We start from the raw sequence: 26,727 nt of genomic DNA on the forward strand, positions 1-26,727 counted from the left end.
AGCTTCACGAATACAGGTACTTCAAATTGTATGCGATTCCCTATAGAAAACCAAGTACCAGCACGTCAACGGCCTCACCAACGCGCCGACGGCCTTATTCCTAGCCAAGCACCACGCGGATAGACCTCCAAATAGCTTCGCTAATACAGGTACATCGATTTGTATGCAGTTCCCTATAGAAAACAAAGTACCTGTACTTTGATGGCTCTTCAACGCGTCGACAGCCTTATTCCTAGSCCAACACCACGCGGATAGACCTCCAAATAGCTTCGCAAATACAGGTACTTCGATTTGTATGCAGTTCCCTATAAAAAACAAAGTACCTGTACTTCAATGGCTCTTCAACGCGTCGACAGCCTTATTCCTAGCCTAACACCACGCGGATAGACCTCCAAATAGCTTCGCAAATACAGGTACTTCGATTTGTATGCAATTCCCTATAGAAAATAAAGTATCTGCACTTTAACAGCCCTTCAACGCGTCGACAGCCTTACAAAGGACCAGCGCGTTAATGGTATATTCTCCTTCGCGCAAATAGACCTTATAGCTTTATAAGTGCAGGTACTTTGATTTGTATATAAATCTTTATAGAAAACTAAGTACCAGTACCTCGACGGCCACTGTTCTTCTTCGCGCGGCTGACTTAGTGAAATTTGAGATCTCCCAAGTCCCAACAAAGACCAGCCCCAGTAGGAGCGTTGTTACGAATTGTATGTACATTACCATACAAATTTGAACAGACTCCCTACTGGGAATGGCGGCCCTCGGGAGCGGTGGGGAACGTCGGTGGAATAAGAGCAGCCAAAGTCTCACTGTGCGACGACATCATCGATCTTCCCTGAAAGTCTACTCCGGAGTAGTCTACACTCTGGATCTGTACCTGTACAGAATGATCGCCGTCTCCGAGTCCTTCCGCAGGGAATGCCATCCCTGGCCAATCGACTCGGCCACGCGTGGGATAACTCTCATAATAATTATCTTGGATTAACTGATAAGGCGCCTAAAAATAAGCGTAATACAGTAATTTATCCATGATCCAGCTGACTGACGGGCTCTGACAGTGCATTCTACACTCATGACGACTATTGCCTAGTAGTGGCTGCCCCTTCCCCCTTCTCCCTCCCCTCTCTCCCTTTCCTCTACTTCTATAACAATAACAACTATTCGATTCAGTTACCATTGTTCCTACTCGCTTCCAAGGCTGTTCTACTCTGATCACTTCGAGGTTCACCACCATCGCGTCGCTTATCTCCCGCGCGTCGCATCGCATCGCATTGCTCTGCCTCAGGAACCCACTGCCAGCCAGGACTATACGGGACTCCTGCAAGTCTCAGCCCCTGCCATCTATCACATTTCTACTGTGAGTTAAACTTTCTGCTTTCTATACCCTATTCTTTCCCTTCTGGACGCCCTGTTTCTTTGTCTTGCCCTATCGGCGAAATTAGTCATCCTCCTTTGTACCCTCAGCCCTGGTTTGCTCGCTTGGCTCTGACTCATGCGATAACAGTTAGTTGAGCCACCAGCAGTCGCGAGGCCAGCTTCTTCTCCTCGACATCATGGCTACTCAGACTCCCGTTTCCAGTATTGCTATGGCCCTTGCCGGCAAGACGGCCTCTGTTGATATCCCCAAACCGCGCTCCGGTCGCCCTACTATGCTCCCCACTCCTCCCCACTCCATCTCCCCTAACCTTCCTCCTCACGGCTTCCGGGCACGCGAGTCCGGCGCCCTTCTGTCGCCCCCTCTTGCGACATCCCACGTCGACTCGGATATCGATCTTGGCGACTCCGCTGATCACGCGAACTCGAGCCGGCGCGATGCGACTGCCGCCAGCCTTGAGGTCGCCGGAGCGATTACCCCGGGCATGCTGGCCAAGTACCACTTGCCTGAAATTTTGCTTCAGCATGGCCCCCTGGCAATCCGCCATGTCATGGGCTACCTGACCACCTCGGTTCCTGGTTTCTCTGGCATACCCCCTGCGAAAGCTAGGAGACTAGTCGTCGCCGCGCTGGAAGGTCGAGGAAGTGACGATAAGAGTGAGGTTGTCTATGAAAAGGTCGGATGGGGTCGTTGGGATGCGCGTCGCCGCGGTGAACCGTCTCGAGATTCGCCTCGGCACGAGATGTCGCCCCCTTCGAGTTTGTCCGATACCTACCAGCGAGGCGTGCAGATTCCGAGAAGGGATAGCTTGTACCCTTGCAGCTCCAGCGTGGCAGACTCTGCTGTTTTCTCGTACACCGAAATGGAATTCGGTGGACGCGACGACATGCTGGAGCATGAGGCCGATAAAATGTCTCTAGACGGAATGGACCGCGAATACTGTTCTTCATCCCCTGCCCCAGATGACGAGATTCCTGACGGGGATTGGGGCGAAGAAGACGTCACAGACGAAGAGGATTGGGCACAGATAGGCGCTGCGGAACTCCGCGTGCGATCTATGAACGGAGGGGGAGGTTTCGTGAACGGCAGACTTCCGCCACAGCTCCACGGTGGCGGACCTGTTTCGTCGTCCCTCGCCAAATCCGCACCGCGCGCAGTTCCCATCCAGCAGCTTGGCTTCTCGGTGCCCGACAGTCAGGAGCGAGCTGCGGTCGAGGCCCTACTACGACTTGGATCTATGTAATACCTACCATGCATCATCATATCAGGCGTTCTGGACGCAGGCTACCGGCATTACCTGCTATTTTTGCTTTTATTGGGCTAGGCCATTCTTCAACATATATATTCACGATTCTACGACTCATCACTTAGTTTTCAAGACCGCTCCAGGCGCCGAAGACTACTTCTACTCGACCGGCTCGAGGCTCTGGAAGCATTTGCATTGGGATTGGAACGGAACTCGGTTGGGCTGGGATTATGGCGTTTTCCATCACACATTGCACCCTTTTGATTTCATTTGTGACCGACCGGGACTGGCCTCGAGCGCAGGAAAGCACAGGTCACCACGCATTGCAGTCTTTTCTTTTTCTTTCGATATACCACGCACGGGCATGCAGTAGCTCCGGCGTTGAGTTATAAATATACTGCGCTCGCCACTCTGTATCTTTCGATCTTACTGGTTCACTTAGCTGTGCAACTAGTATATATCAACTCCATGGTGTCCTTACCATACTTATGGATGGTTTTGACAGAATCAGGAATTCATTGGAATCCGAAATCCCACTCAACGAGGGATTTGAATAGACTTAGAAATCATCATTGAATGGCCTACGTCTGATCTAACATCGTAGTGTAATTATACCGTGCTGCGGACCTATCCGAGATGGATACGTATGAAGACATATAAGTTGCTGTACAACACTCAGACAACATTGCTGACCACGTCCTAGCCAGCCTCATTAGAGTAGAACTCCGTATGTATATTTCATCCTGACCTTTACTCTGTAATACCTACCTGAACCCCAATTTTCCATCCTAGCTAGCCCAAGTTTTGCATAAACCCAAACGCCGCAACCGAATACAGGACACGATGTACACAGACATACGAAAATAGATACCGAGATCCGCGCCACCCACCTTACATATTCATTTACTTATCACCATCATGCGCCTCGTTGATCCGCCTCCAAACCTCCGCCTCCACCTCGGCAAGCTTATTCCCCGCGCTCTGCAGCCACGATTTCGTGCTCCCCCAAAGTCCGTCTTCACCTCCGCCGCCGTCGCCACCTGAGTGGAAGCTGTCGGCGTTGCCGGAGGTATGCAGCGGGAGTGTTGTCGATGTGGATGCTGAAGGCGGAGTATACACTGAGCCGTAGGGCGTTGTGGTAGAGTTTGGCGTTTGGATTGGGTATTGCTGTTGCTGCGGCTGCGGCTGGTAGCTATAGCCCGGGCCGGGGGTTGCGTTGGGTGTGTAGTTATACCCTGCCCCTGCCGCCGTCCCTGGGCTTAGGCTTGGGCTGGACCAGGCTGGCCCTGGTGTATGGCTATACGAAGCAGGCGTTGTTGTCGTTGCTGCTGTCTGGGGCTGTGGCGGACTTGGGTTTATGTTCCCAGTCGTAGCTGTAGGAGCTGGAGCTGGAGCTGGTTCTGAAGCAGGAGGGTACGCAGGCGCAGCGGTTATGATTGCAGGTGGAGGATCAGGGTTCGAGTTCGTTGACGATGTTGCGTCCTGGGTTTGGAGGGTTGCTGAGGGCGTAGGGGCAAGACCACTCTTTGGCACAGGTGCTGGCATTGGAGGAGGAGGGCGATCTTCATTTCCATTCCTGATTCCACCTCCATTGCCCGTATCTTGACCATGCTGATCGGCACCTGTAGAAATCGAAGTAGGTAAAGGCACATCACCCGGCTGCGGTGGTGGCGGCGACGAGGAGGTAGACGTAGCAGTAAGAGCCTCTGGGGGTGCAATTGTGGTCGTTGGGTCTCCTGGGATATCTGGTGTTGGAACCTCAAGCACTGTCATGTTGGTGGGTTGAGCAGTGGCGTAGATGGGAGAGTAGGAGGGTGCTGCTGCGGTTGAGGCAGAGGTTGAGCTTGTTGGAGCAGCGGATGGCTGGGTCTGGGGGATGTCCTGCTCTTCGATATCCGACGGAGACGAGCTGGGATTGACTTGTTCGGTGGCCATGATGCTATTTAAGAGCTTGTGCGGAGTAGGTTGTAGCTCAGAAGGTCAGGATCTAGACAGCCTATCCGAGTAAGAGAATCTCCAGAGCGACGTCATCATCATGTCAGCACGTGATGGTGAAACGTGTCCTGATATTTACGAGTTTTACGGAGGTTACAGGGAAAGAAGAATAACAGAAAAATACAGTTGGCAAAAGAGAAAAAGCTTGCAGGCGGTAAAGTACAGCTGGTACAAGAGAAAATGTCACAGTTTGTATGCTTGACGCATACTTCTAAAGGATCCCCATCACCATCCACCATCGAGGTTTTATCCCCGACGGTGGCCAACCCCTTCCCCAAAAGGCTTACACCAACAAAACAGTCATTTTGGGCGAGACGCTTATTTGAACTTCTTGCCGAAGAGGATGAGCTGGACCTGGTCGTAGATGGACAGGACACCAGCACCGGCAACACCACGGAGGATGTTGGCACCGGCACCCTTGAAGAGGGACTTGACACCCTCACGAGCGATGATCTGGCGGAAAGCGTCGAAGGAAGAGCTGTACTTGACGGCCTCACCGGAGGTCATCATCATACGACGACGGACAGTGTCAAGAGGGTAAGAAGCAATACCAGCACCAGTGGTGACAGCCCAGCCGAGACCGAAAGAGACGAGGAAAGAGCCCTCAAGAGAACCAGTGAGGACGACAGGCTTAAGAGAGTCGTACATTCCGAAGTACAGACCACGGTAGACAACGATACCAAGAACGGAGGGACCGAAACCACGGTAGAGACCGGCAATACCGTCGGAGGCGAGAGTCTTCTTGTAGACGTCAATGAGACCGTTGAACTGACGATCACCACCACCAGCCTTGGTGGACTTGGCGTCGTTGGCAAGACGGGTACGGGCGTAGTCGAGGGAGTAGACGAAGAGGAGAGAAGTGGCACCAGCCATCTGCGATTGATTAGTGACTGCTCCGAGAACTAAGCAAGTTGATACATACACCACCGGAGGCAAGGTTGCCAACCATCCACTTGGCGTATCCGTCACGGTCCTTCTTGTAGGCGAACATGGACTTGTAGGTGTCACGGAAGGCAAAGTTCAGAGCCTGGGTAGGGAAGTAACGGATGACGTTGGCAGTGTTACCACGCCAGAGAGAGACAACACCCTCAGCAGCGGTGGTGCGCTTGAAGCAGTCCATAAGACCGTTGTACTTGCGGTCGAGACGACCGGAGCGGAGCATCTCATCCTGGGTCTGGATGAGGAGCTTGACACGCTCGATGGGGGCGGCAGCAGTCTTGGAGACGGCAGCGGAAACACCACCCACTAGAGGCTCGTTAGTATTCGATCGAATAGAGCATCAATCTGTCTCAAGCCATTGACCGAAACAATTGATGAAATATCAATGCGGATCGATCGCTGGATGAGTTTGCGGTAGGTGACATACTGAGGAAGTCGACGACGAACCCCTAGAAAATTTTTCATCAGCCGCGAGTTCAAAGGCAACGAGGCTCGCCGGGCGCAGAATAGTTCACAATCCCCTCATTCAGCGCCGAGAAATCACTTTTGGTACTCTTCTGATACTCTTTCGATGAATCTGGAGTGATATCTCGTCGAGAACGCGTGGTCGGGAAGTTCTGGCCGGGAGCAGCAGAGGTGCGAAGAGACTTACGGGCATGCCGAGAACGGACTTATCACTTTGGCTGGCCATTGTGACTGTTTCTAAGAGTAATACCTCTTGAGAAAAGAAAGAGAGGAGATGGATGAGTGTCAAGAAAAAAGGGACACTTTCAAAAAGGGATGCAGAGAGAGGAGAGAAGGGAAGAAATTTAAGAACAGCGCCGGGAGGGCTATTGTAAGCGGGAAGAGGCGCTAGTCCGCCTTGGGACGAATAATGGCCACTCTTGGGCTGGGAACCGGCGCTAACACTGGGCCTGCTGGCCCGGGCAACCAATGTCGGCGGTCCGACATCTCCCGACCATCTGAGGCAGCCGAAAACATTGTTGATGTTCGAGAAAGATGCCTCGAGATCTGGAATTCTTACCGGCAAATTACAGTGATCCAATTGAGAATCTATACTCTAACCCTATAACTCTTGCCAATTCGTCAAACTTGACACTGAGCAAGTCGCCTAAGTCTTGCTCCGCTCCGCTCCATCGGGCCAGAGACATCCGTAGGTAGAGCCTCCATACTGGAGATCCTCTCTCCCGAGTATCCGATGGCAACCAAGCCTAGGCCTGCAAATTTTGATCGCATTGATGGCAACATATATGGGTATCTTAAGAATTTTCACCTCTAGATAGCGGCAAATGCTGCATTGGAAAATCCCTCAGTTAAGGCTCCCTTTTCACCGAACCATGATAACAGAGTCAAGAGATGCGTGCCCATGCAGCCTGCAGATGATCATGTGCCTCGTCTTTGCGACTTTCGGAGCTCTGGAGCATAGATAAGTGTGCCTAAAAGAACATCCTCTGGCCTGCATATAATCTGTGCCCGCCTGTTTCAATGGCCACCTTTCCCGACCATGGTCTGTAGCCCGGCTAACAGGACAGGTGTCTATTGATTATACACAGGCCAGAGGTTGTGTTATTGTCAGATGGCAAGTAGTAGTTTACCCCAAGCCTATTTTCTCCGGGTTTTATCTACTATTGCGGAGTAGCATTCCCTATTGAACTAGCTGGTTGATATCTCTACTTCAGGTTCTATATATTGATGCATGACACGGAACTGCTATTCGAGACCTCGAACGGCGGTTAGAATGATTTCATGAACAATGCTAATGGGAACTCGAGGGCTCCTGAGACCCAAACATAGAGTTTTCGCTTCCTTTATTCCTTGAATTTTTGCCCTCGTGCCCGGACCTCCTTTGACACCATCGCATCTGGGAATGGCGGATAGACCCACTAGGGTTGTACAATTTACCGTAAAGAATAATTCCTTACCCAAAATTGGCACCCACCAAAACCCGCTGCGCCGCTGAAGCCCCGAGGGTCTGGCGCTACTCCGTACATACGGAGTACATCACGACAATGATAACTATGATTTGGAGAGTGGAATGTTCAGAATTTCCAGCTTGACCATTGCCATGATGATTTAAAAATAAATATACGTCGCAACACTCATTATGCTAGACAAGGGCTGTGGATATAAAACTGAATAAACACAAACTGTGCCATATGATACATCAATGCTTCTTTGACCTCTTTCTCTTCTTCTTCCGAGGCTCCCCTTCACGGATATCAACCTTCTCTTCAGCATCGTCTTGCTCCGGAGCAGATGGCTTCGCGTTGCCAAACATAGACTCCCTCGGACCCTCTTCATCTCCAAATGTATCCTTGCGCCATTGCCTCAGCCGAGCTTTCTTGCCTAGTCTCTTTTGATCCCGTCGCTTCTTCTCATCTTCACGGAAAGCAGCATACTTCTTCAGTCCAGCGAATTGGTTGAGCTGCGTATCGTCGGCCATTAGAATGTCCAAGGCGGACAGACCGAAAGCCTGAGGAGATGTCTCACGGTAGCGGAAGCCAGAGTCGTTTCTCTTTGTAGTGCCGGGGAGGAGTGAAATATCGAGATCCAGGTTACGGTCCAACGCTTCTTCGATGCGCATCTTGTCCTTGCGGGCTTCACGCTTCTGGTCTCGGCGTTCCTGTGCCTTGCTCTTCTTATTTGCACCTTCATCATCTTCCATTTCGACGTCGGACAACTCAGCGGTGGGCTGTTCGTCGTCCTCAAAGTCGGGTACCAGGTCTTTGATGTCAATGTCATCATCCCAAGTGGGCTTCTTCGGTTTTTTCTTCTTGCCATCCGCTTCATCTCCACTGCCAGCAGCATCATCACCGGCGTAGTAGTTGTCACCGAAGCGTTTCTGCATCTCTTCCTCCCAGTCCTTGTCGTCCCAGGAAGCATCCAAGAACTTAACCCAGTCTTCATCGGTAAGCTCGGAGGCGCGGAGACCCGCAACTTCTTTGATCTGCTCGACCTTCTCCTGCAGCTCCGCCATTTTCAGCTTGCGAAGCCGGTTCTTTTCCGTCTCGCGCTGCTTCTTTTCCTCCTCCTTCTTTGCCCGAGCGGCCTCTCTGAGTTTCTTTCGGCCGCTCACTTCATCTCTGCGAACAGACTGCTTGTTGGTCGTATCACGGGCGTGAGTAATCAACTGGTTGTTCAACTTGCTGGGATCCTCGAATCGGAAGTTGTATGCCTCCTCCCAGGCTTCTGCCCGCTCATCCTCTTCTTCGTCATCCGACTCGAATGGCTGAAGAGACTTGCCATGCTGTAGCCAAGCCCTGGACGACATGAAGTTGGAAAGAAATGTTTCGGGGTCTTTATCCGCATTATCGACATCGATTTCGGGGACGCCTTTGCTTTCTGAGACGGGTTCAGGTGCCGACTTGCGAACAAGGAATCCTTCATCTTCATCCTCGTCAGACCCTGACTCCTCTCCATCGGCAGCGGCGTGCATTTCCTTGACGATAGCGCTCTTCAGTTCGTCCTGTTCCTGTGCATATGTCTTGGGAGCATCCAACTCATCCTCAGCAGCATTGGCACCGCTAAGCAAGTTTTCTCGGTGGTAGTCTCTGAGGGTCATGGGCTTCTGCTTTTCCTCCCGTTTCTGCGGTCCCGCGCTGTCGTCGAGAGAATGATAGAATTTGACATTCGCGTCGTATACTCGGGGGTCTTTTGACCGGATCGCCTTGATAGTTTCCATGATCTCAGCGTCCACCGCTTCGGTAGCGAGTTCTGCATCGTCGTCTTCGTCCTCGTCTTCTGAGGAGGATTCCTCGTCCTCGGACTTGCCTAGCTTCGCTTCGACTGTAGTATCATTAGTAAACGGAAGCAGTTAATGGTTCGTAAGTGAACTATGTATACGTACGCTGCTGCATCTCCTCTCTCCTCTTGTTGTGCTCAAAACGGCGAGCATAGTCCTCGTTAATTTTGAGTGAGACTCCGCCAGCCCCATCTTCAGAGTCACTGGACGAATCCTCTTCAAGCAACTTGCGCGACCTCTTAGTTGGCGGCTCCATGGTTGTTTGTATCTGCAAAAAAAGTCAGCAAGCGGCAGAAAGAAAAACTTGGTGATACCAGTTACCCACCGCCTACCGGCAGCCCACCGCCTACTGTAATAAGTCCACCACTATTCTGACTGGAGGGGACAGGCTGACCGTGGCCAGACCGACTTAGAAATTGGACCAATGAGACCGATGGCCGGGGGTGGGGCCTACTCCGTCATCCGTATAGCTCGAAAGCGGTGCCTTTGCTTCTAGCGCCTTACTGTTGAGTGTTGGCCTTCTTGCTTTTTCTCTATGCTCATTATTTGTTATGTCTACAGTACTATATTAACTTCCTAGATGTCGCAGACAGTTGGGAAGCTGGTCAGCGTGGTACCTGTAGGGTTAAAAGAGGCTGCACTCGACTCGCCTACGTTCCGTGCCACCACTCTTCACTTCTCCGACCAGATCGAATATCTCGAACGATGGCTCGATGGTTACGCAAAGGCCGCATCGCGGCTTGCCACAGAGCTCGCGGCTCTGGAGGGGATAGTCGGCGCATTCCTCTCGTACTCCACGAATCCCCTTATGGTGTCGGAGGCCATTCTGGATCATGACTACACATTGTCGGCAATGCGGAGATGTGGTGAGAGCTCCAAGGACATGTGGAATGGCTTGGTCTTTGCAGCGCGGAAGATTGAAACTCTGGTTTCGGAACCAATCAGACAATTCATCCAGGAAGACTTGCGGAGTTTCAAGGTGAATGCTTCCCCTATTTCTGGCTGGATGGCAGCTCACCCCTTTACAGGAGAACCGCCGCATTCTTGACCACGCGCAAAAACAGTACGACACCTTGCAAGCAAGATACTCGTCCCAATCGAAGTCAAAAGAACCCTCTGCTCTGAGGGAGGACGCATTCCAACTTCACGAGGCCCGCAAAGCTTATCTCAAGGCGTCTATGGATTTCTCTGTGCAAGCGCCGCAATTACGGAACGCATTGGACCGACTGCTCATACGCGTTTCTTTTGACCAATGGAGGGAGCTGAAGACACTTCACAGTAGTCATGGAGGAGCATTTACCAAGTGGAGCCAGGAAATGGACCGCATCAAGGGTTGGGTGCACGAAATGGAGGGCACCGAGAAGTTCTCAAAAAGAGAGCTTTTTTCTGCCCGAAGTCAGATTGAAGATGCCGCAGAGGTTGCTGCTCGACCATCCCGTGAGTTGGAAGACTACTCTGTGTCCACGGTCCCATACCTCGGCTCGCGTCCCTTGTCCTTTGACACAAAAGACGCCCGCCCCGAGAAACAAGGCTGGGTGAACTTACGCGTGCTGTCAAACAAACCAACTCGCACTACGTGGGTTAAACGTTGGGCCTTCTTGAAGAACGGAATCTTCGGTTGCCTAGTGCAGGGCATGCGAACAGGAGGCGTTGAAGAGACCGAGAGAATTGGAGTGTTGCTTTGTAGCATCCGTCCCGCCTTCCAGGAGGAGCGGAGATTCTGCTTTGAGGTCAAGACAAAGAGCAACAATATAATGCTTCAAGCTGAAACCCAGAGAGAGCTCATGGACTGGATCTCCGCTTTCGAAGCCGCGAAACGAAAGGCACTGGAGAACCCGTCAAGCACTGATGTCTCGGTGATTGGGAAGCCTGCCGTGCAGGATCCTGCATTTGCTATATCCCAACCACCGGCACCTGAATTCGCCGCCGACCCTGCAGACTACCTGACGCCAAATGTAAGCGATGAAAATACCTCATCTGACCGCAGCGGCATGCTTCCGCTGCCTGATCGTGACCCTTCGGCTTTCCGCAACAGTAGTGATCTTAGTGGCCACAGGCGACTGACATTTGACCCTGAAAGCCCTGCAAAGGACCATACCTCACGACTTATCCAGAAGCTCGACCTTCATCGACGTGGTAATAATGCTGTTCAGTCTTCTACCTCTATACCTGGCGCAGGTGGTATAAGTAGCCTGATATCTGCCAGTCACAGTGCTATCTTATCGACCGAGATTGACGCCAATAAGATACTTCCCCCGTCAACTCTTACGCCCCAGACATTGGCCAATCCACCAGCTCCTACAAATCTGAGCAAGGCGGCTGTGCTTGTGAGCAACGATAGGGGTCTAGGGGTAGGTCTCGGCGACAAGACGGGAGGTATGCCAAGCGGCATGATGGCGAACCTGTGGGGAAGCTCGAATTGGGGTTTCATGAATAAATTGGAACTTGAATATGCCGGGGTCTCGGAAGAGAAACTTCAAACCCAGGAACCAGAAACCGCTGAGTTGGACACTACCGGTGGCTCCGCAGGTGGTAAAGTGAAAGCGCGTCATAGGCCAACGGTCAGCTTGGACGGCGACGCTTCAAAGGTGCAGCGGGCGATTATGGGCATTGCGCACGAGTACCCCGAGTACTATCCCCCGCAACTGAAGATGCAGGACGCCCAATTCCGACTTCTATTTCCTAATGTCAAAAAGGAGGAACCTTTAGTATTGGTATTCAGGGCCACGTGGAACCCTAACGAGCAGCAAGAATTTCCCGGAAGGGCCTACGTTACTACTCGTAACATTTACTTTTACAGCCACTACTTTGGCCTGGTACTTACGACGAGCGTTTCTTTGGAAAAGATTAAGGAAGTTACAGGAGCTCCTGGAAGAGACTGTGACTTCCTCTTCCTGCACACTATTCCTCCACCCGGAAACGACACCCCCGGTCGAGTCACGGTGAAGACTTTCCTCGAGCCGCTCAAGGTCCTCCAAAGGCGGTTGAATTTCCTGATTCATGACTCAACAGCTGTCGAACCTATGGAGTTAGAAGCAATCTTCAAGTCCCTCAACAAAATGATCACTGAGCAGGTTACGCGAACACCCAGCCTGGACAGCTGGGAAGACGTGGCCGCAGGAGATAGGCTGACTGAACCTGAGGATGTGCCGAAGGCTATCATGCGACCATCGATCTACATTGACAAGAACTTGGATTTGAATCGGGCTAGGGCTGGCAGTGATGCTCCCAAGTTCAGACTTCCAACTCAACCCGTGCAGTATGTTCCACAGGGGGATCTGCATCTTGCCGCAGAAAAGGAGTTCGATCTTAGCACAAAGGCCGTCTTTCATATCCTTTTCGGTGATAAGAGCGCTGTGTGGCAGCTCCTTTTGTACCAAAGACGAGCCCAAAGTAAGCAACGCATGTTTAATATACTGCCAGATTATACTAACGATCTCTAGATATCAAGCAGGGTCCCTGGATTAGGGACGACTCCCGCCATTTGAAGCGTGATTTTCAATATCAGATCGAGACGGCGGATGTGCTCGGTAAGTACTTACTATGTAGGTCTATTTACCTCGCTGACACATAATAGGTCGGACTGATGTGAAGGCGATATCTGATTACCAGTTGATCGATGTTCTCAATGACCACTTGTGTTATGTGATTACGGACAAGCGAACCCCATGGCATCTTCCTTTCAGGCGTAACTTCAGGCTGGTCAATAAGATTGTGATCACTTTTGTTGCAAAGGGGAAGTGTAAGCTCTCGGTCTATACGAAAGTGGAATGGCTATGGTCACCGTATGGCATTCAGCGTAAGTTTACGGGCTCTTTGATGACTGAGCAATGCTAAGACGCTGTAGGTGTGATTGACAAACAGGCTATGGATGACTTGGAGGAAGACGCCATGGACCTCGTCGATCTTGTCGGAGACCAGGTGCGGAAGCTCGGTGTACACAGCCGAACCAAGAAAGCCATCACGATTTTCGGCCATGTCGGACGACAGGCCCTTACATCGCAATTCAACATTGACCCGGATGCGAAGATTGAGCGTCGCAGACCGCGTACTCAGCGCACGCTATTCCAGATGTTGTACGAGACGCTCGTGTCGTTCCTTCAGAGCGCCATTTCATCCATAATAATCTGGATCTTTGGCACCCTACGCTGGGTCTTCAAGACTGCAAATGCTAACAAAATCATCCTTGCGCTACTTGCATCCAGTGTGCTGTTGAATGGTTTCTACTCGACGCGGGCTACATCTGAATGGTGGCAGGAACGGAACGTTGGAGACTTTATGACTCGTATGGGCATTCATCCTGATCACATTATGAGCAAAGCTATCTACATGCGTGATATCGACGAGGAAATCGCCAACGCCACTGTCGGACAAACAAGTGAGAACGTTAGCGATTGCTTCTATACATTCCAGCAACAGACGATACGGGACTCTGCTGCGCCAATGTCCCTCAGCACCTCCAGCAGGAGAGAAGCAGTAGCCCGGGGCGCGGCTAGAAGGGTCCAGCAGACTCGCGAACGGCTCGGTGTGTATCGATACAACCTGCTCGTTGCGCTCCGCGTGATCAACAGCATCGAGAAAGAAGTCCTCCAAAGTGAGTGGGAACGTTGGCTTCAGCAAGAGCTGCGACGCTGCCGCCAGGTTGAAGACCTGCTAGGGGCAGATGCTGATGAAATGAGCGGGACAGAGGGAGGTCAGACTGTGTTGGGAGGACTCAACGGCGACGTTAGGCAGTGGTATGAAACATATTGCTCGAGCTGCCAAAAGGAGCAGGAGCAAATTGTCGCGGCGGTTCCAGAATGACGGAGGTAGTGCAATCGACTTCAGCTTGATCATGATACCCGGTTAGGACAGACAGTTTTTCCATCTGTCGAACGTACGAAGGAGCGCATCGGATGCACTCCCAGCTGTACAACTGTACATAGGTATATAGCACCGATAATCGAACTAGCGCAGCGAAACCCTAGTTCTGCCTGGGCTTGACAGTTCCCTCCTGAACAACATAGTACACGACCGTTCCATCGCCTCCCATTCCCTTATCAATCACGGCCAAAAGCAACCTCTTCGAACCCCATTCCCCTGTACGACGCGCCTTGGCCCGATACTCGTAGTACTCGGCCAACTTCGCAGCCTTGTCCGCATCCACAGCCTCTGAAGCCTCAGTCTGCTCTTCCACCTCCGCCTCAGCTTCGTTCTCTTCAGCAGGTTCAGGCAGCGCATCGAACACAGCCGCCATTCTCTCAAGACTCCATGCCTGACCCTGGACAGTGGGCAAAACAAACATGCGATCCAGCTCAACGTCTTCCTCGCGCAGGCCCCGCTCGACCATGTACAGCTGTTCGTCTGGGTGCGTGTAGACGCGGTGCGGCGGGATGCCCGAGATCAAGGGGATTGAAAATTTCGTGTCGATCTCATGGATCTGGAGCGATGTCCATTGGTGTTGGTGCTGCAGGCTGTGGAGGACTTGGTGGGTTGTTGCGGCGACGGGGTTCGCGTCGGTGGAGGTGGAGATTCGGTTGCTGAGGGAGGAGGGAGTGGGTGTTGGGATCGAGGATGTAGCTGGGGTTGCCATCTTGTCTGTCTTTATCCGGGTTTCCGAATCACTGGCTATCGGATTTACTATCCAGAGAGATGTACGGAGTAGTGGATGCAGAGGTGGTGTTGAGTTGGAGAGGGCGGTGGGATAAAATTTGGGCGGAGATAAGCGGAGTTTCCATGTCAATGATCTATCTGGCTTCATGGCCCCTGGCTCTTGTTTCACTTCCTCGAGTGTTACTATAAATTCTCTATAGCCCACCTGGCCATGGTCGTGGTCTGTCGACTCTTGTCTTTCTAGAACCCTGAATACATATATATTTAGTTTTTGTTCAAATCGTCCTTACTCCAACAATGGCGCGCCAGAAACAAGCAGCGCCCATCCAACGCGCCACGTCCTCGGAGCTGATGCATATGCTTCCAGCCGATTCACCTCAAAAACAGCAGAATGGCGCGCAAGCAGCTGTCGCGAACCAAGGCGCGGAGGCAAACGAAGCCGCAGACGGTCCTGGTTTGCGGCAACTCCTGATTGGTGTCGGGGGAATCTATGCCTCATTGTATGTCTAGCATCCTCTCTCATATACTTGTACTAACTCTTTAGTCTGCTCTGGGGCTACCTTCAAGAAGCGATCACCACAGGCTCCTACCCTGAGCGCCCTCCTACGGCAGCCGACCCAAAACCGCCAACTGAGCGCTTCACATACTCGATCTTCTTGAACACCATCCAGTCCATCTTTTCCGCGGTCTCCGGCCTTCTATACCTGTACTTCTCCACTTCCAAGGGCGAAAAGGTCCCTTCCGTCTTCCCGACACGCAAGATTGTCTTCCCTCTCGTCCTCGTCAGTATTTGCTCGTCTCTCGCCTCGCCATTTGGATATGCAAGCCTCGCGCACATCGACTATCTCACCTTTATCCTTGCCAAATCATGCAAGCTTCTCCCGGTCATGTTCCTTCACCTGACCATCTTCCGCAAAAGCTACCCGCTGTACAAGTACGGTGTCGTCTTTTTGGTCACACTCGGCGTTGCGACTTTCACCCTGCACCACCCCGGAACAAGCAAGAAGGTTGCTGCGTCCGCCGCCGCAGATTCGGGCTCGTCGGCATGGGGGATCTTCCTACTCTCAATCAACCTCCTGCTTGACGGACTCACCAACACCACGCAAGACCACATCTTCAGCTCCCCGCACCTGTACACTCGCTTCACGGGCCCACAGATGATGGTTGCGCAGAACGTCCTCTCTACCGTCTTGACTTCGGTATACCTCCTGGTCATGCCCCATCTTTCCTCAACGGGCATTATCCACGCAATCCTGCCCTTTCCCATCCCACCCTCAACCGAGAACGAACTAACAGCAGCTGTTTCGTTTCTGACCCGTCATCCTGAGGTCCTCAAAAGCGTACTTGGGTTCTCCCTCGCCGGTGCCGTTGGGCAGGTATTCATCTTCTATACCCTGTCTAACTTTTCGTCTCTGCTGTTGGTGACGGTGACCGTTACCCGCAAGATGCTCACCATGGTCGTGAGTGTTGTTGCGTTCGGCCACTCTCTGTCCCCTGGGCAGATGCTGGGAATTGGGCTTGTTTTTGGCGGCATTGGCGCTGAGGCTGCTGTTCAGCGGCAGGAGAAAAAGGCTAAAGCGGCCAGGGCGAAGAAGTCAGAGTAATCCAGGTTAAGTCATATAACTAGGTTTCATTTGCATGTAGACATAGATTCCTTTTCCCAGTTCATCAAGCATTATTGAATATTGGTTGTTTACATACAAATGAATCTGGGTAGTGAGTACTAGTAAGCAGTGATATATAAACGTATCCATCCTCGAACAGCAAGTGAGTCAATTACTTCCTCCCTTCAACCATAATGATATGGTACCCGAACCCAGTCTTCGCCTCCCCAATCACCGGCTTCCCAGTCGAACTTTCCTCCAGACCATACGCAACCTCTTCAAAGCTAGGGTCGAGGTCGCCCTTGTTCTTCCAGCCTAGGGAGCCGCCTGTAGTTGCATGAGTACCCGCTTTCACAGCCAGCACGGCGTCCACGGAAACAGAATGCAAAATGAAGGAGCTGCAATACATACCAGCCCTGGCCTTGTCCTCCGAGTACTCCCGCGCAACATCGTCGAACTTGGACCCGTTGCGGATCTTCTCGAGGGCTTCCTCCTTCTTAGAGAATTTCTCGCACTGAGCAGTCCCTTGTCAGCTGTCTTTCTCTGTCTTGCATTGCTTGGTTAACTGTATAGAGTGCACATGGCTTAGGATGTGAATGATGCTATGCATATGCATATGATATGCTATGACATAGGCACGTCCGGATCCTATGGGCCCAGCAAAGTGAGGCAGGCCCACGTCACATACAGGGTAGCTTTGCGGTATACATATGCCCTGGGGCGTATGTATAACGGCTCAAAGCCTACCATACCCACTTCAACCCACTATCAAGCACCGTCTTCATGATGCAACAAACAGAAGAGAAGGCAAAGAGAAGTCGAAGGAGAGAGCAGACATACCAAGATATGTCGCACATTGATTGACTGGCCGCCCTTCATCTTGCCCTTGTCGGTGCCCTTTGCGTCGCCACCTTTCTGGTTGCCTTTAGCTTTCTTGTCGCCGCCGCTGGCTTTGGCGTTGTTTTTGCCCATGGTGACAGGAGGGGTGGGAGGGATCTCTTATAGGAAGCTGTACGCTCGATGTATGAGCTGCGGCGCTGACTGAGATTGAATACTGGCAAGCCCAGGTGGGGTGGTGGGGAGAATCGGCCTGAGGCAGATGGACCGTGGTCCTTTTGCTGGTCTACAATAATATATATTATTGGTGTGATTGATTTGTTATTTCTCGGCTTTGCTGGGGTTTCTTTGTTAGCAGGCTGTCGCATCTATCCATCTCGGTTAATAATGATAAGATTTAGATTTACCTAGCTACTGAGGAGTGACTGGCATCAAGCATTAGAGGCACGCCTAGCTGATTGTAGACATGACTGCATCAACCCGAAACCTCTTCCGGGGTACGGCGCAGGAGGGATACAGGATGCAAAAGTCTGGATTCTGGAAAGCCTGCCTCCAGACTGCCGGCACTCTGATCTGATCTGATGCATCAATGCTGGCTCGTCCTGGGCGTGCCCCGATAGGCCAGTGTCTGTTTGGAACATCGCGCCGTCCCTTAGTCTGCGATCTGAGGTCCTGGTATCTGCTACTTCTCTCCAATCAATTCCTGACCAAGCTAGCACACATATATCACAAACATGACGGCCCAGGAGGAACTGAACGAGAAAGCTAAGGCTCTGGAGGCGGCCCGCATCCAACGGCTACCGGGCGAGGCTTTTTACATCCCGGACTTTGTATCGCGCGAGGAAGAGGAGAGGCTTTTGGCGAAGGTATGCTTGGTACTTTTGTTGTTGGTCCTTGGATTTGATACACTGGGATTATGATATGATACAACCCTGCTTCAACCCTGCCGGAGCATCTATCTCCTCGGACGTGAGCATGAGCATGGCATGGCATCATCCGCTATCATGATCGTCATCCCGAGTCCTACTCGAACCCCCAACCCCTCACTCCCCGCCATCCATCCATCCATCATCCTTCCCTGCTCCACATCCAATCCAACCCCGATATCAGATCGCCAACCCGACCATGGCCCAGCCGCCTAACCTTAACAACAGATATCGTCTGCCCCCCTCCCAACCTGGAAACACCTCTCCCACCGGCGCCTACAGACATACCCGAACGCTCTAACCGCGACCAACACACTGCTTGCTGCGCCCCTCCCGTCCTGGCTGACAAGCAGCCCGCCGATCCTCGAGCGCTTCGCCGCACTATCCCTCTTCGACGATGCCCCGCACAAGGGTCCCAACCATGTCCTGGTCAACGAGTACACGCCGGGCCAGGGCATCATGCCGCATGAAGACGGGGCTGCGTATTACCCGCTTGTTGCCACGGTGAGTCTTGGGGGTGTTGTTGTGCTGGATCTGTATGAGAAGAATCAGGACCAGGGGCATAGCCCCGCGGATGATGATGATGGTGATGGTGAAGAACAAGGACGAGGGAGGACTCGGCAGCCGAAATTCCGCATTCTGCAGGAGAGGCGCAGTCTGCTTGTTACGAGAGGCGGCATCTACAGGGATTATCTGCATGGGATTGCGGAACGGGAGAGGGAGGAAAAGCTGGGGCCGGAGTCGATTTGCAACTGGGAGCTATTGGGGGATGCGGAGCGGTTCGCCGAGGGGGAGTGTGAGAGGGGGACGAGGGTGAGTCTGACGTATCGGGATGTGCTCAAGGTGGCCAAGCTGGGGAGTACGATGAAGTTTTTGAATAGGCATTGATGGAGATGGACGGATTCGGTGAATTTAGGCTGACGACTAGTATATCAACGGAATCATATTCCACTTGCCCTGGACTGCGCCCTCGCCGAACTTTTGTCTGTACCATTGTCGGGTTGTCGATGCCGTGACGCCGAGATTGACAGCAACAAAGCAGACAGCGGAAAGTAATGTTTTGTTGAATATCTCTCCCTCCGGTGCGGCCAGCAAGGCAAGGGATAGGTAAATTATGCACTCGGCCGTGTAATGCGGACACAGGATCCAACTAAACATGGGGTGAGTAGGTAAGGTGTACTTCTTCAGTGAGAACAGATAATGGTGGCAGTCGTGTTGAATACCAGATGCAACGAGGAAGATGGGGAGACTCAAAAGCGTGCGACCCGAGAAGCGGCTCGTCAGACTGAAATCGTCCAGACTCAGTCGATGAGCGAGAACCGTTCCTGCGGTACCAATCAACAGACGCCTCAAACCCAAAGAATATTCCAAACCCACCTGCGCCCTCGATCCAGACCGCAACGGCCACAGCCAAATAAAACCCGACACCTGCGAGCCAATGAACGAACCACATCTTGGACGCCGAAGGCTTGGAAAAGCTCAGACACTCATGTAGCCGTCTCACCCCCTGGATCAGCAGCAAGCTCCAGCACAGCATGACCTGGTTGATCGAGACCGCTGGGTCCAAGTGTTCCGGCCGGATTCGAGCTGCGATGGCCTGGAACGCGCGGCCGTGAGACAGCAGCTGCAAAGCCCAGAAGATCGACGACAGCACCGAGATGACGTAGAACTGGATGAAATAACTGTGAGGGACTCGCAGCGTGGCGGCGTAATCAAGGGCGCGTGTCACCGGGGATGCGCTGAAGGACGAGGCTGAGGTCGATTCGGAGGTCGAGGTTGCGGTCGCGGTCGCGGAGGTCTCTGACTCGGCTGCAGCTGTCGATGTCGCACGAGCACCGTAGGGGACGAAGCGCGACCGAAGCGAGTCTGGCAGACTAACAGCAAGAATCTGGAAGACTTAGTTTTGGTCACTCTAGAAGAAAACCGTCGGTGACGCCGATGCAGCTCATACCGTGCAAGCTGCGAGGATGAAGAAGGCTCGGAGGGCGTCGACTGCATCCATGTTTGCTGCGGAGAGGCCAGAGTCAATCAAGCAATTCATCACATCCATGTTCCCTGCTCCCTTGAGAGCCGCGAGATTTTGTTGAGAGCCCTTATTTTGTCAACAGCGGTGGGATGGAAGAAGAATGACGATGAGATGCTCGGCTCGAGACACGGCCAGGTCTCGGACTTGACTACGATACGCTGCGAGCGAGTGTTCACCCACCGACAACCATCACGTCGGACGCGTCCACGATTACAGTGAGCCGAGCAAAGTGTGCCAATAGCCGGCATCTCTGAAAAGGTTGCAGGTGTAATCTCACCCACCTGGAGTCGACTGGATGACTGCATAATGGCCGCATCTATCCCGTCTATGCCAGTCACGGGACCTCAAGGTTCCCCTCATATCTCCCGGCTCCGTAAGTCGTCCCGTGACTCACATCTGAAGGCGGCAACTTCCAGGCCGATCGGAGGAAAAGGGGGGGCAACCCGTATTATCTGAAGAGCGGGGCGATAAGCTGGGAGAGCATCAAAATGTGAGTGGTGCAAGAGGCCGATCAAGTGGGCTGGTTCAGAATTGTCTAAGCGAAAACGGGATAGACGATGGCACATTTGCTTGCCATTGGCCAGTATGTGGATGCCTAGCTTGGCGGGCATCCAGGGAAACCCCCTGAAGGCCTTAAGGGTGGCCGATGAGTGGTGCACATTGCACACCAGAAAAGAGATCGAAAGCTCTGGTTCAGAGTGATTCACTCATGATTCCGCCACTTCGTTTCATCCGAGTGCCGGCATCCCCCGCTCGCCTTGAGCCTTTGCGTATTCGCAGAACCATCCATGGAGATTCGGCTGCAGCACCGTACTCAGATGTTTGACCGGTCTGGGAACTGCAGGCAATATGGGACCGTGGTCCGCAGCTCGCAAGAAGAGTCTCCCGTTTTTAAGTGATTGACACGAGACCGAAGATTATTGCCTCGAGAGCTGCGAGCTAAGGGACTGGTCTGATTTTGGTTGACGAGACAGTATCATCGTGATGCGACAGCCAAAACTGGGCAAACCTGCTCCAGCCTCGAGTGCTCTACACACTCCGCAGTGCCAAACCTGCAATGCTGAAGAAACTGCCTTGATTTCCCTGAATATTGCGCAAACTCTTGAGAGTGAACGCTGCCGTGAAGACAGAATAACGAATCAAATAATAATTACGACCATGGTCTGCTCTAAAGTGGCCTGAGGACTCAGGCTGCCACAACACCCATAGTAGTTTCAGACCAGACCCAGCCAGAGTGCTGCTAAGAGTCCAATTCCAGTTCTTCCTCTGCACTCTGCACTCCATTCCTTCCTTTCTCTCCCAACTTCCTAACATCGTCCGTCCTCTCTCGCTCTCGCCCTTATCTAACTACGATTCTCATCTCATCCTATCCTCACGACCATTCTTTGTTCGATTCTTCCTCCCATCCGTCCGCCACTCGCCATCCACCTCTAAACAAACCCGACCGTTGCGTGTACTCGACGAGACTTGAACCGCTCGAAGTCTCGCCCTTTCGACCTCTTCGACCTTTTCAAAACAGTCATCATTCATCCACCGCTACTTGTCCACCCCCAACTGTCTTTACCTAGCGTGGTCGACCACCGGCTTCCGCGCCCAACTGCTGGTGTCCTTGGTCCCCAAGTCACCTTGTCCGTTACGGCTCCCGAAAATGTCGAGCAGAACCCCAAGAAGCCGAGTGTTACCGCTATGAGTGATGTTGACACTTTTCCCTTGCCGGCTGTCCTGGATCCCGGAAAACAGAACGCGTTTGCTGTCAAGGCGAATAGTCAACCCGCCTTAGGGCCGCCTTCCCCTAGGAAAACAACGCTTCCACCTGCCCCTCGGAGTGAAAATGTTTCTGCGAAGGAGGTAGACTCTGCTGCTGATGAGGGGGAAGGGCCCCCAAGCCCCAAAGCTGATTCGGAGGCAGAAACCATAATTCAGTCCGGTCGCGAGTCTTTGTCCCCGGAAAAAAGACGAAAGTTTATCAGACATGAACCGAAACGACGTGATGATGAAGCGAGTGGCCGTATTGGCGACAATGAACTGCCCCCAAGCGACGTTCAGGTGAGGAAGAACAAACCTGTGGATGATGACAGCCATGATAGAAGCGACCGTGAGCCGCGTCAGTCAAGTCCTCAATGGAGAGATGGATCACCGCCCATTGTGAAGTTGGAAAAATTTGACGACTCTCGGTCTATCTCAAGCAGGTCTGAGACCACAAAAACATCAAGGAAGCGGAGCTTTAGTGAGAGTGTCAATGGCGAATCAGATGTTCCTCGCCCAGTACGTCATAGGGACTCACCTGTTCGAAGCCGGGAGGATCATATTTTGAGCAATGGAGTCAACTTTCCTCGACCCTCCACCGATCGTTCGGTTTCGCCGGTTCGTCAGGCTCACAAGCGAACAGCTTCTGGCCCACAGTTCACCAACGGAAAGAAGAAGAAGGCGCCCGCTGCCCTCGTTACTGGGTTCCAAAGGCAAAGCTCGGAGGATCGACAATCGATTTCATCCGCAAATGGATCTCCAATGCCCAATGCATATGCGCGAAAGATTCTATCGGGTGACGGAGCTTCAGCGTCTCCGGCTAGGCCCACCAACTATAAGAAGATTCGCGATCAAAACGGCAGAACCCGGTTGGCGCGTGCTTGTGCGGCCCAGGAATTGGATCAAGTCAAGCAGAGACACGAGGAACGCCCAGAGGACCTGAATGTGCCCGATAACGCAGGAAACACACCTTTACAGATAGCGGCCCTGGAAGGGTGTGCGCCTATTGTTGAATACCTGATTGAAGCAGGGTGTGAAGTTGAGACCTCCAACATTGACAAAGACACTCCGTTAATTGATGCGGCGGAAAACGGTCACGAAGACGTAGTGAAGATTCTCCTGAAAGCTGGCGCGAACCCACGAGCTGTGAATTCACAAGGTAACGAGCCGAGCGATCTTGTTCCCGATGACTGCGATGATATTCGACGCTTGTTGGAAGAAGCAAAGGCCAATCGGCGACCAACCAACCGCAGGTCAGAAGAGACAACTGCGCCTCCAAATCGGGAATCATCCTCGCGGCGGATCTCAGGTGCTAGCCCGCGCGAGTCGCCCCCAGCTAGTGGTCAACGCAGCCCTCCATATTCCGGCACTATGGCGACAAAGCGAAAGAGCGTGCGGAGTGAAGCCACCAGGAACGACTTGCTGTGGACCAAGGCTACTCCGGAAAATCTACAAGCGTTTGCTGCGAAGGGTGATATCATGGGCGTTGCGAATATCCTTAACGTTGGACAAAAAGCCGATACGGAGTCGATGATCGCTGCCGCCAAGGGTGGTCATGACGAGGTGTTGTCCCTTCTTCTTGGTATGGGCGATGCGGATCCTGATCCCGCGCCATTATCTTCACTGAAAACCGGACATAACACTCCGATGCTTGCTGCCATTGGCCGTGGTAACCTCGCTGTTATTAAACTTTTCCTCGACCAGAAGCGGTTTAATCCGACTCGTCGTCTTTACGATGGCCTGACATATTTCGAACTATCTAGGAAACGCAGGGCAGACAACTGGGAAGAAGAATACGACACTCTCAAAGAGGCATATGACAAATATTCGAAGAACAAAAAGCAGCGCAAACCTGATCACCTCTCACCCCGTCGAGCGCGAGAGAAGGAGACGGATAGCAAACGCAACGTTCGCAGAGAGTCCCCTTCTCCCGCCAGGTCGAGAAAGAATGGCAGTCCTGGCCCGCGTGACAAAGATTCAGCTATGCCAAGGGAGAAGAAAGGAGTTGCTCAACCTAGAGAGAAGTCTAGCTCCGGCATACCTCGTCCGAAACACTCGCAGCACGACTCTGCCGAGCCATCCAGGGGTGAGGATGTCGTCAAAAGGAGGCGCCTGATTGCGGGCCGACCACCACAGGATCGGGAGCGCAAGGTGCCCAGCTTGCCCTCGTCAGACTCTGTCTCCAGCCGTGAAGACGGTGTCAAACCACGTCCGGACCGTTCCTCCGAACCGGCCTCTAGAAACCCGCAATTGAAACGCGGACGTAGCAGTGCTAGTCCAGAGCGACCTCGCTCTCGAGGAACCGAAGCCGAGCGTCATAATCGTGATGTGTTGAAGAAAAAGAGAAGGGTTCTATCAGAGGAAGGGGCGCCCAATGTTACCAATGGAGGCTTAAAGAGGCAACATACCTCTGCAGCTGATGATGTCAAGTCACCTCCGCGGCAAAAGCTCGGCATTAGTTCTAGTGAATCGAAAAGGGATCGCTCTCAGGACTCACGTGTGGCTCCCTCCAAAGACCGAAACTTGGTCAAAGAAGAGCGGGATAAGCACTTGCCGCACGAATTGGCTGACATTCCAATGGAAGATGCCAAGGCGGAAACGGACAAAGAAGTTCCCATCTCGAAACCCGAACTCGTTCTACCAGCTGAGCCTGATGGTGAAGTTGAGCCACAAAACTCCCCTAGTGAAACTGCTAGGCAAACGATGCCAGACAAGGCAGAACAAAAACGGCTGGCGGAGGAAGAACGGTTCGTCGAAGCGGAAAGAGCTCGTGCTCAGAAAGATGAGGAGGAACGAGCAGCCCGGGCGGCCCGTGTAGCCCAGGAGAAGGAGGAAGAAAGCAAGCGAAAGGACGCCGAGCAGCGACGGATCAAGCAAGCAGAAGATGAGCATCAAAAGCGCCTTGAACAAGAAAGGCAGCGGCTTGCCAAACTGCGAAGGGAGCAAGAAGCGCATGAGCAACGACGACGCGATGCACTTCCTAGCCGCCTTTGTATAGCGGCCAACCTGGTCGGATCCAACGATCCCCAATCACGCGCTCACTCATGGCTGAAGAAGTTCATGCCAGTGGTTACAGCCGAAACCAAACAGCTTGATCCTGACTGCAGTGCAGACGTCGCCAGTGAGAGATGGGTTCCGAATTACCTCGTTGCTCCGCTGCTAGCAACAAATGACCTTCAACTGTCCCAGTACTCTGGTTGGGAGAAGCGCAATGTAACCCCGACCCAGCGGATGAACCTGTGGCGGGTTACACGGCGAATGCTTGTGCAGGCGGACGATACCGAGTTCCTGACGGCGTCCTTTGGACAGATCATGCAGAAGGATAGCGAGACCCGGAGTAAGTACTTCGATATGGATCATGTTTTCTGGGTTAAGGTACGTTTCGTTCGCCTCTTGTCCCATCTCTACATGTACTAACTTTACTAGCTTTCCGACTTTATGGACCTTGTCCCGCACATTCCTCACCTTCATGGACTGGACATTCAGTTTTTGAAGATGCATATCGACCGAGAGCCTGGTTTCGACCCTTCCTCTCAGCCACCTCTACCAAATGGGCATATTGAAGGACCGCAGGAGAGTTCTGGACTTCCCCACGAGCAACCTCTGACTAATGGCTATGTGCACAGCCGGCCAAGTACATACGTCTGATTTTCTGCCAGTCCGCATCCCTTGTACAGGTGGACGATTTTCCTTGCATGTATGACTATGATACCTCTGTGTGACGTGATACACGACCAGTAGTTGGATAGATGAGCAGTCCGAGACTGCGCCAGAAATACATTCTGAAATCACCAAGTCTCAGCATATAGTAGTACGAAGCACGTGATCATACGGAGAGTATCGCACGCACGTGCAGATGACTAAGCCGTAGGGCACACGGATAGGTCTAGGCGAGAGAAATTGGCATCACCGCCCACAATCTTCAGATTCCAACCACAACCACCACTCTTCGAGGATATTCCGACATTCAATCGTCGTATCAACACATCATCAAAATGGTGCGTACACTCTCGTCCAGTCGGGAAAAGCTCGCCTCAATCGGCGCAGCAAACCCAGAACCAAAAAACCCCAACTAACACTTTTCTTCCCACTCTAGTCGGACGGAGAAGAGACTCAATCCAACCCCCCCGTCGCCGCCGACGAGGTCGAGGTCCCCGCCGAGACCGGCGCCACCGGCCAGATGTCGGTCCTCGACGCCCTCAAGGGTGTCCTCCGCATCTCCCTCATCCACGACGGTCTTGCCCGCGGTCTCCGTGAGGCCGCCAAGGCCCTCGACCGTCGCCAGGCCCACATGTGCGTCCTCAACGAGGGCTGCGAGGAGGAGGCCTACAAGAAGCTCGTTATCGCTCTCTGCTCCGAGCACAAGATCCCTCTGATCAAGGTCCCCGACGGAAAGATGCTCGGCGAGTGGGTTGGTCTTTGTATGTTTTCCCTTGCCGGAGGCTGAAGTTGAATCGCCGGAGGCGTATTACATGAACCGTTGCTGATTATGTGATGCAGGCCAGCTCGACCGTGAGGGTAACGCGCGCAAGGTCGTCAACTGCTCTTGCGTTGTTGTTAAGGACTGGGGTGAGGAGAGCCAGGAGCGCTCTGTCCTCCTCAACTACTTCCAGACTGAGCAGTAGATTGGCTCATTCCGGTTGCGGCGGCCAGGGGTGGAGGATTGATGTGATGTGATTTGGATGCGCTGGGAGGA

The 26,727-nt window shown here is 52.7% G+C and overlaps 12 protein-coding genes across 12 annotated transcripts; 6 read left to right on the forward strand and 6 right to left on the reverse strand.

Moving 5' to 3' along the window:
• Positions 1-1,556: 1,556 nt before the first annotated feature.
• Positions 1,557-2,621, forward strand: DSM5745_00891 (uncharacterized protein; the record flags this gene model as incomplete). Its single annotated transcript, XM_026742907.1, has 1 exon — positions 1,557-2,621. The coding sequence occupies one exon, from the start codon at positions 1,557-1,559 to the stop codon at positions 2,619-2,621; it is 1,065 nt and encodes a 354-aa protein (XP_026608752.1).
• A 906-nt stretch (positions 2,622-3,527) lies between these two features.
• On the reverse strand, positions 3,528-4,559 carry DSM5745_00892 (uncharacterized protein; the record flags this gene model as incomplete). Its single annotated transcript, XM_026742908.1, has 1 exon — positions 3,528-4,559. The coding sequence occupies one exon, from the start codon at positions 4,557-4,559 to the stop codon at positions 3,528-3,530; it is 1,032 nt and encodes a 343-aa protein (XP_026608753.1).
• A 378-nt stretch (positions 4,560-4,937) lies between these two features.
• DSM5745_00893 (putative mitochondrial ADP,ATP carrier protein (Ant)) lies at positions 4,938-6,249 on the reverse strand (the record flags this gene model as incomplete). The annotated part of the gene is made up of 4 exons (XM_026742909.1): positions 4,938-5,492; positions 5,542-5,864; positions 5,986-6,007; positions 6,211-6,249. 4 exons carry the CDS (start codon positions 6,247-6,249, stop codon positions 4,938-4,940), a joined length of 939 nt encoding a protein of 312 aa, XP_026608754.1.
• A 1,473-nt stretch (positions 6,250-7,722) lies between these two features.
• On the reverse strand, positions 7,723-9,556 carry DSM5745_00894 (KRI1 family protein; the record flags this gene model as incomplete). The annotated part of the gene is made up of 2 exons (XM_026742910.1): positions 7,723-9,344; positions 9,406-9,556. The coding sequence occupies 2 exons, from the start codon at positions 9,554-9,556 to the stop codon at positions 7,723-7,725; spliced, it is 1,773 nt and encodes a 590-aa protein (XP_026608755.1).
• A 324-nt stretch (positions 9,557-9,880) lies between these two features.
• On the forward strand, positions 9,881-14,103 carry DSM5745_00895 (putative transcription factor SipA3; the record flags this gene model as incomplete). The annotated part of the gene is made up of 5 exons (XM_026742911.1): positions 9,881-10,279; positions 10,329-12,693; positions 12,744-12,830; positions 12,878-13,099; positions 13,148-14,103. The coding sequence occupies 5 exons, from the start codon at positions 9,881-9,883 to the stop codon at positions 14,101-14,103; spliced, it is 4,029 nt and encodes a 1,342-aa protein (XP_026608756.1).
• Positions 14,104-14,263: 160 nt separating this feature from the next.
• On the reverse strand, positions 14,264-14,872 carry DSM5745_00896 (uncharacterized protein; the record flags this gene model as incomplete). Its single annotated transcript, XM_026742912.1, has 1 exon — positions 14,264-14,872. One exon carries the CDS (start codon positions 14,870-14,872, stop codon positions 14,264-14,266), a length of 609 nt encoding a protein of 202 aa, XP_026608757.1.
• A 317-nt stretch (positions 14,873-15,189) lies between these two features.
• Positions 15,190-16,496, forward strand: DSM5745_00897 (UDP-galactose transporter HUT1; the record flags this gene model as incomplete). Its single annotated transcript, XM_026742913.1, has 2 exons — positions 15,190-15,392; positions 15,437-16,496. The coding sequence occupies 2 exons, from the start codon at positions 15,190-15,192 to the stop codon at positions 16,494-16,496; spliced, it is 1,263 nt and encodes a 420-aa protein (XP_026608758.1).
• A 172-nt stretch (positions 16,497-16,668) lies between these two features.
• Positions 16,669-17,468, reverse strand: DSM5745_00898 (peptidylprolyl isomerase; the record flags this gene model as incomplete). The annotated part of the gene is made up of 3 exons (XM_026742914.1): positions 16,669-16,823; positions 16,908-17,010; positions 17,337-17,468. 3 exons carry the CDS (start codon positions 17,466-17,468, stop codon positions 16,669-16,671), a joined length of 390 nt encoding a protein of 129 aa, XP_026608759.1.
• Positions 17,469-18,067: 599 nt separating this feature from the next.
• DSM5745_00899 (uncharacterized protein) lies at positions 18,068-19,147 on the forward strand (the record flags this gene model as incomplete). Its single annotated transcript, XM_026742915.1, has 2 exons — positions 18,068-18,199; positions 18,488-19,147. 2 exons carry the CDS (start codon positions 18,068-18,070, stop codon positions 19,145-19,147), a joined length of 792 nt encoding a protein of 263 aa, XP_026608760.1.
• Positions 19,148-19,409: 262 nt separating this feature from the next.
• DSM5745_00900 (putative 3-oxo-5-alpha-steroid 4-dehydrogenase) lies at positions 19,410-20,261 on the reverse strand (the record flags this gene model as incomplete). Its single annotated transcript, XM_026742916.1, has 2 exons — positions 19,410-20,147; positions 20,211-20,261. The coding sequence occupies 2 exons, from the start codon at positions 20,259-20,261 to the stop codon at positions 19,410-19,412; spliced, it is 789 nt and encodes a 262-aa protein (XP_026608761.1).
• Positions 20,262-21,134: 873 nt separating this feature from the next.
• Positions 21,135-25,679, forward strand: DSM5745_00901 (putative histone deacetylase complex subunit (Hos4); the record flags this gene model as incomplete). The annotated part of the gene is made up of 3 exons (XM_026742917.1): positions 21,135-21,180; positions 21,751-25,406; positions 25,458-25,679. The coding sequence occupies 3 exons, from the start codon at positions 21,135-21,137 to the stop codon at positions 25,677-25,679; spliced, it is 3,924 nt and encodes a 1,307-aa protein (XP_026608762.1).
• A 347-nt stretch (positions 25,680-26,026) lies between these two features.
• On the forward strand, positions 26,027-26,656 carry DSM5745_00902 (40S ribosomal protein eS12; the record flags this gene model as incomplete). The annotated part of the gene is made up of 3 exons (XM_026742918.1): positions 26,027-26,029; positions 26,128-26,452; positions 26,532-26,656. 3 exons carry the CDS (start codon positions 26,027-26,029, stop codon positions 26,654-26,656), a joined length of 453 nt encoding a protein of 150 aa, XP_026608763.1.
• Positions 26,657-26,727: the final 71 nt, after the last annotated feature.

Source organism: Aspergillus mulundensis (genome assembly GCF_003369625.1).
Source record: "Aspergillus mulundensis strain DSM 5745 chromosome Unknown scaffold_0, whole genome shotgun sequence".
NCBI lineage: Eukaryota > Fungi > Ascomycota > Eurotiomycetes > Eurotiales > Aspergillaceae > Aspergillus > Aspergillus mulundensis.